This window comes from Glossina fuscipes, unplaced genomic scaffold (genome assembly GCF_014805625.2).
Source record: "Glossina fuscipes isolate IAEA_lab_2018 unplaced genomic scaffold, Yale_Gfus_2 113, whole genome shotgun sequence".
Classification (NCBI taxonomy): domain Eukaryota; kingdom Metazoa; phylum Arthropoda; class Insecta; order Diptera; family Glossinidae; genus Glossina; species Glossina fuscipes.
The window spans coordinates 596341-607082 of NW_023998456.1; the positions used below are offsets into that span (position 1 = coordinate 596341).

At 36.0% G+C, this 10742-nt stretch overlaps 1 protein-coding gene across 1 annotated transcript; it reads left to right on the forward strand.

Annotated features, from left to right (window-relative positions):
• The first annotated feature begins 9795 nt into the window (after positions 1-9795).
• LOC119639742 (methylglutaconyl-CoA hydratase, mitochondrial) lies at positions 9796-10740 on the forward strand. Its single transcript, XM_038037372.1, has one exon. The coding sequence runs from the start codon at positions 9859-9861 to the stop codon at positions 10738-10740; it is 882 nt and encodes a 293-aa protein (XP_037893300.1). The 5' UTR covers positions 9796-9858.
• The last annotated feature ends 2 nt before the right edge of the window (positions 10741-10742 follow it).

Consider the following 10742-nt stretch of genomic DNA (forward strand, 5'->3'; position numbering starts at 1 on the left):
AATTTTTTCAAAATGTATGGAGAATAGCCGCAAAGATAGTACGATCGAATTCATTTCTAATACGATTCTTCCTTGGGGCGAAATAACTCAAAATCGTTTGATGTGTGAATAAAACTTGCCCTGAGCAATCTCTGGCCTTGCTCAAGTTAAGCTACCGCCTGCCACATAGTCGAGTAAATACGAATCATGACTACCCAGTCGACCCAGTCGATGTTTTGGCAGGTTCAAATCTCAGTGTGGCTTGACTCTACCTGGTTGTAGAAGTAGTGAGTTCTCAATCGGTGAACGCGTAACACTTACCGGCGGCGACTTCTTTCTCCTTCTCTTTGCATATTTACGAGACATCCCGTAAGTGATTGATCGTATTACAACAGAAAAAAAAAATTAAGTTAGTTTAGGTTGATTTCACACACAATTGAACACATTTTTTAGAACCCAATAAACATTTGCTCGTCGCTGAGATGGGGAAGTTAGGTATTGCTGAAAAGAAAAAAATGCTTCCGCGGAGAACTTATGTTAGAACAAAAAAAAGAAAACATTGCGCTTGCGATTAGTTCGTCGCAACGAATCTCTTCCTCAAGGATGTTCAACAGCGCAGCAGCAAAAAGCAAAGACCTCTCTCTCTTTCGCTGATCCTAAGCTGGTGAGTACTCAAACTACTCGCTACAAAACTAATGCGGATTAGGTTTGTTTCTTGTACATTACATGTTTACGAATCTTTTTTTTTTTTGTTTGTCATATCATATGATGATGATGATGAAATATTCGGTTTGCCGTTCGCCGTTTGCTGTTGTTTCCTGCATGTAATTATAGACGAAAATTCCTGTTAGTCAATATTTAATTATTATTATTGTTATTATTATTTTGTATTATTGTTCTGTTTTTCATGCTCTTCGCTATTGTCTGTCTTTTTGGGTTTTTTGTTTCTCTAAATAATAACCGATATATTACCTCTCACTTCGCTTCTCCAATCTCCTTTTGTTTAGTTAATAAAACGCGTCACAAGTTGCGTCCACTTCTATACCTATCACCGAAAGATGAGGGGTATACTCAGTCTGTCAAAATGTTTGCAACGCCTAGAAGGAAGCTTCAAAAATCCCACAAAGTATATCTATTCATGATCAGTCACAAATTCTGAATCGATTTAAGCATGTTTTCCCCGTCCATCTGGCCGTCCTTCTGTCGGTCCGCCTATATATTGTCTGTTGTAAACAGCTCCAAAACTGAAGCTATCGACAACCAATACGGTAGAAAAATTAGAAGGTCTTGCACGCATGATGACATTGAACATGGTCCAAATCCCTCCAAGGAGACGTTCACTGTACCACATAAACTGAGAACATATCTGTTTCTGAAAAGGAGTAAAACATTAATTTTTTGATTTTTTTATAAACTATAGCAGATAAATGCACTAAAATTCAAACTCATGTTCTACGGGCGGTGTCGTACTACCTGTACAAAAACGGAAAATATTGACCACACCTACCCAATGTTAGAGTGTATCAAAATTTTTTTCCCAAAATGCGAAAAACAGGCTTGAAAAAGCCCATAAAGTACATAAACTCCTAGCAAGTTTCACATTTGGAATGCACCTAAGCATGTCCGCCTGTCCGTCTGCCCAACTGTATAGTATCTGTCGCAAACATTCTCCCATTAGCGAAAATGAAGATGCCGCCTGCAAAGTGATCTAAACTTTTCAAACGAAACGCCTAGAACGATACGCGACGCCTACGCGAAAAAAAACTCTTGTTTCGTAAATAGAAAAAATCATTCGCGCCCACTCGCCTTTATAGAGCGTGGAAATGTAGTCCTTCAACTTGTTTTGTCTCTTTTAGGATAACGGTGTTGGGTATAAAAGATTCGGTCACGACCGAATGTAATTTTCTTACTTGTTTTGTTTTTTTTGTTTTTTTTTTTTTTGTAAACAATGATGCAAAATATATGTTAGTAAGTGAACGTATGGAACAAACATTGTTTCTGACGCTTCAACGATTTAGTATTAAGTTTCCGTTTAAATTAATGCCAAATGGTGTCGTGTATGTATTTTTGCATATGATAGTAAGGCAGTTTTGATTATTAGAAAAAGACAATCGAGAAAAAGTTCGTCTTACGGTGAATGTAAACTTCCCATCAATTACAAGTCGCGATTAAAGACTTTGTTCACTGGAACGACTTTTTTTTTTAAATACCCCTTAGCTCTCTCATTGTCTTGCGTCTAGATATAATTGGCTAATAAACTTGGACGATCAGCTACGATCGATATGAATATCAATTTTCAGATCAATTTTACAAAATTTTCTATTTCCTATGATGCAATGCTTATCGACGAAATTATAATTCGATATCGAAACAAAATGCTTGACGAACGTAGTACACTTTAAACTGTGACGGATAAAAGGATTACTTAAACGGTTTCAGCAAACATACGACAATTACAAGCGCAATGGTGACCGCATTATTAACGTAATGCGATTATTCTTCTTATGTCCGTTTAAATTTAATAAAAAAGTGCGATTGATATGCACACTAAGCTCCGGCTAAGCACTCATTGTTGTGCAACTAATTCTTATTAGTCTTTACTTTTCTCTCTCTCTCTTCATGTGTCTTCAAAGCATTAGCTAAACAACGTCTCGTACATATACACGTAATAGGGGAAAACAAACGACAAATATTCACTTTGAAGCGAATTTTGGTTACCTTCTCGGTTGCCTTGAATGGTGCAACCTGTTTCTACCTGCATAGAACATATATATATATAAGTCTGGTAGAAATTTGAGCCACAAATCCTTGACATACATGATTTTCTAAAGCTGTTTCACTTCTCTAAAAACTACGGTGAAGGTCTTCTCTCTGATGCTCCTAAGAAACCTGCTTCGGTTTTTAATGCCCACCCTTGCCATACATCCAAATTATTTAGGCCTATCGCAAAGCTTATCCCTGGCGCTTTTCATATCCACCACTGAGAGATGAGATAAATAAATTCTTGAACAACGTCTGTCCGTCGGTGCAGCTTACGTTGTTGATACTCTCCTATACTATAAAATTTGCCAGCAACATTGGAAGTTTTTGGACGTAGATCGTTGTTGGAAATGGGTCAGCATACAAGATTCGAACTTAGCCGACTATAAGTTTGTTTTCTATTTTTAATTGTTTTTTTAATTGACAAGTCAGTCAGTCAACCAATATCGTAGACTTGTTGATGATCAGGAAAGATTTTGTTAGGTAGAGGCAGGAGCCAAAGCCAATAGTGTTTCTATGTTTTCGAAGGAGTCATCAGCCATGTTGAGAAATGTTTCTACAAGTAGCATACATTGTTCGGCCAAAAAGAGACGAGCTGTCTCCCAAGCTACGATAGCCTCCCATACACGGGCACACCGGCTTCTCAAAGGCAAAACGAGAATACTGAAAACACTGAGAAACTGCAAAAATCCTACCGAGCAACTTAATTGCTGAGCAGATCTCTCTTGCTCTTATCTTTTTAGACCAGGCCTATTGCGGGCCCATTTACAAAGGCAGCACACTTGTTTTATAAACTTGTCTACTTAGTGGAGCAAAAAATATAACAAATTTTGATTCCCTACATTTATTTTTAAATCTGTGGCTTATGTATAAAGGGATGGCTCAAGCGCGTTCGTGCCCTACCTTTTTTTTGTTGTAATCACTTACGACATGTGATGCTCGAAAAGATGTGGCGAAAGAGAGTTGCAGAGTGTGTGCCCAATCGGTGAGTGTTGGGTCTTTACCGACCCAGCACACACTGTACCTACAACCACACCCCAATCGTACTTAAAGTATGATGAGGATTTAACCCGGAGATGCCTACTTGATATTTGGGTTTCTTAACCCCTTGGCTATGTGATCGAAATAAGTGCATATATATATATATATAAATATATAAACAGATAGCTCTACTGATCGAATGTTAGGATAACAACTTTTCACAACTTTTATGAGAAACAATTTTCAACGTTTACGTCATTAACGTTAATTCTTCCAAAACACAATATTTCAAACGTTTGCCATTACAAGATTTGGTCAGAGTCAATCCTAAATGAATATAACTTTTTCTCTTTCGCAGTATAAAGAAATGAACGCACACATTTACATATTATCATAGTTTGGAAAATATATGTGCGTGTATACAGCTGAAAGCACTTAAGACTTCATTGAAAATAAATATAATAACAACGCACAATAACTTATGCACAATGAATCTGTAGATGCATTCGTTCGTGGCTAACTGGTCTTTCTTTATATGAACGCATACTTTTTCGTTTCTATCTATTTATCCCGAAAACCAGTCATTACCCATAAGATAATGTACCAATAATAATGCATTTATTATTATTATGTTCATAACTATTTTAACATGACTATTACTAACCAACGTTCGCATATAGATTTATGCATGTGTATGCACCGGCCACCGCGATGAGTCTTAAACACATTCATGATGTAGCCGGGACTCTAAAAGAAATCTCATACTCGTCTACAATAGTAGAGTAGTGGCGCTTCGCTACTTCATATGGCGAGCACATGCACATGCCGTAGAAAAAATTATATTTTTATAATACTTTTACTCCATCGCGCGACAACTAAAGTAAATCAGACCAAGGAGTCAACAAGTGCAACAGCGCTTAAGCATTAAAAATATGATGACCTTTTTTTCTTTATCAGCCATCATTGGATTGAGGGTAAATGTATAAAGCGACTTCGAATCATTCTCTCGAACAAGCCCAAGAGTCGAAAAAGACAAGCATTGAGCTTTAACTGACAAGAGGATCAAGAAATGTGTTACGCATGAGCGGTGACTGCAGCGACTCCACGCTATGAGGTAAAAGAAATGTGTCCTGAGTTACATATGCTTTTCTCAGTAGAGCGACAGAAAAAAAATCGCTGACCTATGAAGTATTTTTACTTACATTACAAGAACACCAACCAAAGTTTTTAAAAATTAAAAATAAAATGAAACCCATTTTCCCGGCAAGTGTTCAATTAATAGAATGCTACTTGCATAATCAGAAAAGCAACTGCACTGCACATCTCCATGAAAGATGATTAATGAATTGATGCCGCGTATTCTTGTGAAGAGGACACAGAGCAGTCCAACTAATATTAAAGACTATACACACTTGGTGCGGCGATGGTTGTTCGTGCAAAAAATTACCGGTCAATGCGAATCACGCAACTCATGATCTGCCGCATAGTCGAGTACATAAGAGTCGCGACTGCCAAGTGGCTGCTTGCGTATGCAAACCTGAATACAATTGGAATATACTTGGTCGAAGCTATAGTGAGTGCTTAGAGCCGGTAGACAGCATGACGGATTATTCAGCCATTGGCCAAGCACTCCACAAATGCATGGCATAGGTCCAAATAGATTTACCGGACTACCGAATACTCTTCCAAAATATCAATCTAATACTCTTCACTATGTTGTTAAGACACCGTCGTACGTTTGCAACAAAACTATTCATGACGACATAGATGCTCCATATCATTGAAAAGAAATCTAATATAATGCCTTTCAGCAAAAAATCTTGTCAGACTGAGTAGTCAGGTAAGTCTCTTTGGTGATATGCCTCCCCAGATGAATGCAATGAAGAAGAAGATTGACAAAGAGCCATATACTCCACATGTATAGAGGACATCCCCTGAACGATTGGTCATAGAAAAGGAATAAAAGCAGAGCTCATCTATTTGGAGTCGCTCTTACGGTTAAGATTTTGATCTCAAGAACAATAGAGTTGGAAAAAATTACCCACAACTCTTTTCGGGTTTATAAGTATTTGAAATCCAATTCAAAAATCATTTACTGCGTGGCAGGTGAAACCATAAGACGAGAACTTCCTTTTATGATATCTTTGTTTATAATTGTTCTTCCGCGAGAGACATAATTAACATAGTAATGCTTGTGTGTCCTGGCAAAGGCCACAAAAAAAATAAATAAATAAAGTAAAGAGTAAAAATGTGTGAATGCATTTAATTGTATTATGACAGAGGGACCGAACGGGGGTGAGGGTGAAGCAATGAGCGATTACTGATTACCTATTAGAAATAATTAAAAGGAACCTTGCCTGTAATGGCCGCAAGCGTAAATGCGCCTCGAACAAATGAATTTTAATGATGAATAGCATGCACTTATTCTCTTAAATACGAATGAAATAATTGTACAAATTACTTATTTCATTGGGTGTTGGTATCGTTATGTTATATGTACGTTGCATACATTAATCATGACATTTGAATCGTTTCAATTGCTCTTTGATTGCAGCATTATATCTGCATATACACCATATATATCCGTAAGTAATGTAAAATAAATGCATATGCATATGCATATAAGTGCTTGTTCATCAATTTGAATTTGAATGTGGGGCTATTTGTTAGCCGCCAACTTTAATCGATCTAATCACTAAGAGTGGCTTGTTAAGTTTACTTAGATTAAAGTTTCATATGTTCGTAACGTATGTACATAAATAAAAAGCCAAGCCGTTAAAAAACGATCGACCAGGCAAAGCCAAACAGTCGGCTCTGTAAACATTTTGCATACATATAAAAACAAATAAATCAAAATAGCATTTCAATTAGGTTTGTAACTTTATTAAAAATTTTAAAAAAGGCAAAAAAAATAAATAAATAAACAAAATAGCTAAATAAATAAATAAATAAAATTAAATCCAATTTATTTATTAAAAAAAAAAAAAAAAAAAAAAAAGTAATAATAATAATGAAAACATTTCTTAACAAAATATGGTAAGAGTGTGTTTTATAATAAAATAAAATAATAATTATTTATTTACAAAACAGATATAAATCATTGGGTATTTGCGCAAAATGTCATCCCGAACATTCTTATCAGCAAAAAGCATATACAAACATTGTCACATTCGCTGTTCGCTGTACGCTGTACGCTGTACGCTGTTCGCTGGCCGACAAACATACAAACAATCATGTCGCAATAAAAAATATCGATTTCATTTCATTAATTTTTGCATTTTAATTGCAATAAACTTCATTAGATCGCCTTCTGCGCTTTGCAAAAAATGAATTGAAAAAAAAAATAAAAATATATTATTTTTTATTAAAACGACATTTTAATGAATTTTCCCTTAAGCATATTACAACTTGTTACTTGTCACGCCAAAAACTTACATTTGTTTTCCAATTCTAATTAATAATTATTTCTAGATCTAATGGAGTATAAGAGCGAGAAAGAGCAATCGATAGAGAGAGGGAGAGAGAAAAGAATGCAAGTTGAGGCAAATTGAGTTTATTGCTTAAGTCTTTCACTTACTTGTTTTTGTTATGGCCTGCGAGAAGAAGAAACGAACAACTTCTTACTAATTTGTTGTTTTTGTTTTCTCCTCTTTCTCTACGAAAGAAAGCAGGATTATTTTTCCTTTCCTTAACAATACCTTCCTTTGGAAACTGCTCGCCTACCTTTTAAAGAAATTTTTTAATGAATCTCGTATTCGAAATGTTGTGTTATCATCCGAAACGAAAGGTGGGAGAGAGGATGAAGGTGGGTGCATCCGTAATAATTACACTCTTCTTCGTGAAAGATAATAAATAACTGGCGCCGAATATTATCAAAGGTCTTAGAAGAAGAAAATAAATGTAAACTAACAAAATGAGTAATAGAGTTAGCTACCATCCCATCCAGAAAAGAAAGACAGACGTCTTTTATAAGGAAGATTTTTTCTGTGTTTTTAATTTTCAACCATCTGCCTGAGTTAATCAATTTGACATAATTATGCTCACCTATACGGTGAAGTAGTTTCTATTCTTTGTGAAGAGACAGAAGCAGAGAAAGAAAAAAAAATTCTAGCTTTTAGAAATTCAAGTCATTAATTTGGTCTTTTATACATTTTAACACTTGTGAATACACGTGAGAAAAGTTATGGTTTCATTTACACGGTAAACCACGATAATAAACGCAAAGCAAGATACCAGAAGATTGCTACGAAATAAGCTGTCACACAGCCAAGCCAATAGGCATTGCAAGTCGGTGCTGGCGGATCCAAATCTCTGTGAGATAAATCAGACTTGGACGTAACCAGAGGTGAGTGCTCAGTCGGAAAAGTCGTTACACTTACCCGATTGGGCAAACATCCACTCTGTCTCTCTTCACACCGCTTTCTGCCATCATCCTGTTACACCTGCAGGCGCATCCCTTGAGAGATTTGCCATATTTTAAAAAAGAAAGGGCAAGTTTAATTAAATTGCCTCGCCCACGTAAATCGTTACCTCCGAATGATTGCGATCGTTTTAAATATAAAATGCGTTACAAAAAGTTACAAAATTCGTTCCAAAGTAAACTTCTCTTTCTCAGTCACCGCGGCTTGTCGTGGTTTAAGATCAAGCTGATGAAGCCATACATTCAATTCCTTTCCACTAAACAAGCGTTTCGCTCGAAAAACACCCCTACGCAGCATTTCATAATAAGTATGGTGCACCCATCTGGTCAATGACCTTCTCATACAAAATTTGTTACTTGATATTTCGTCTCCCAAACGAGAAGATGGATCTTTGACTCAGCTCAACTAGCCGCAAGCAGATTTAAAAAAAAAAATACTATACTTATATTTTCCATAGTTTAGTTCTTCGCTTAGAAACTCCTCAATTCGAACTTCGGATGTTTTATGTGGGAATTTCTCTTCTTTGACTTATGCGATTCGATATAAATACCACTTGAATTTGTATAAGTAAATCTTGGAAAGTAGACATAATTAACGCGTGAAATTTTCAGCTCGAGCACTGTTCGGACACTCGGACAAACTGTTCGTTTTTCCATTTCAACACTTGCTTTCAATAAAAAGTTATACTTGCCAGCATACTTTTCAGCCTCCGCTACTGCACTTATAATTAAAGGTCAATAAGATATCTTTTGATATACTCCAGATTTGGGATCTAATTCTATTCAACGTTTACTCATAGGGCAATTTTTACACTTTAAGGAAAGCATTTTTTTTTTTAATTTCTGTTGTTGATCTTCTTCTTGTTCTGCTATTCAGAAAATCAGCAACCGATTTTTCTGACATTTTCCAAAGTTTTGAAAATTCCATTTTCAATAAAATTATATGCTATTACATCGTATACGTGATTTTAATCAAAGTATGTATTACCACGTTTTTGTCTTAAGTCACTTAGTCACCAAGCGGAGAAGTAAGTTTTTTGCTTAAATCTTTTAAAAAGATTGTAGAAAAAGCACGAATTTATCAAAAATGAAAATAAATAAAATTTGATTTTTCAACAATTTTTGGACACAAACCTAGCGAGCAGTTAGTCGAATAGAAACAGTAGAAATTTTCTTTATTTTCTACCCTGGCAATTCTATGTCCACAACTCAAATAAAATCCTTCCTAATTAAAATAATTTTAGATAAACTAATTACCATAAATGTTATACCTTACACAGGATCTGCTAAATTGAATAATTCGTAACAACAATTATACGCAAAACACATAGGAACTATTATTTCATAAATAAATAACAAAATATTTACTTACAGAATACAGAGGCTAACACGTAAAATACATTTTGGTAATGACGTGTGTAACATCCCTGGTTTAAGTTAAGATACGTCGATAGCAAAAGCGTGTTATTCTTTTATAAATGCCAAAACAGTCATAAAACATATTGGATAAAATATTGAAAAAATCATATAATAAATGTAGGCATGTAAATTTGACGATTAATAGAAAAATATGCTAACTATAATTGCGGTCATATGTCAGCTGTTTCATTGACAAAGGGTGAATCGTATGAAATTACTTTTCACTTGTTCTTTGTATTTTGATAGCGTTCATTCGTTTAGTAAAATCTCTTTCAGTAACATTAAGTTTGTTAGTAAATATGTTTTCATATAGACTACGGTATTCGGTCTTTGCCATGCGATTTATTAATTTTCGACGTAGTTACTCCGTACTAAGCGAAGGCAGGGAAATCCTTGTAGAACGTCTTGCCGGCAATCAAAGTGGAATAACTGTGTTAGGCCTCAATCGTCCAGAAGCCAAAAATGCCTTTAGCCGAGATTTAGTGGATACATTTTCTGATATTTTGGTTGACTTGAAAAAAGACAATAGTTCTCGTGTGGTTGTTTTACGTAGCTTGACACCAGGCGTATTCTGTGCCGGTGCCGATTTAAAAGAGCGTAAAGGCATGTCCGAAAAGGAAGTGAGTGAATTTGTTACGCAATTGCGGCAACTTTTAATAAATATTGAGCAACTTCCCATGCCAGTAATTGCAGCTTTGGATGGTGCCGCGCTTGGTGGCGGTTTTGAAATGGCTTTAGCTTGTGATATGCGCACCGCTGCTGAAAACGCTAAAATGGGTTTAGTCGAGACTAAACTAGCAATCATACCTGGAGCTGGTGGTACGCAAAGATTGCCGCGTATTTTATCTCCAGCGTTAGCTAAAGAATTAATCTTCACTGCCCGTGTTTTCACAGGCGCCGACGCCCAGCGAATGGGTATTGTAAACCACGTCGTTGCTCAAAATAAATCGGGCGATGCTGCATACCTTAAGGCAGTAAGCTTAGCGGAGGAAATCCTACCAAACGGTCCAATTGGTGTTCGTATGGCTAAGCTGGCCGTTGATAAAGGCATTCAAGTCGATCTTACTACAGGTTACTCCATCGAGGAAGTGTGTTACGCCCAAGTAATACCAACGAAAGACCGCCTGGAGGGACTTGAAGCGTTTGCGGAAAAACGTAAACCTGTTTATAAAGGAGAATGATT

Coding starts and splice junctions, on each gene's coding strand:
- LOC119639742 (XM_038037372.1), top strand. CDS start 9,859: ATGTTTTCATATAGACTACGGTATTCGGTCTTTGCCATGCGATTTATT.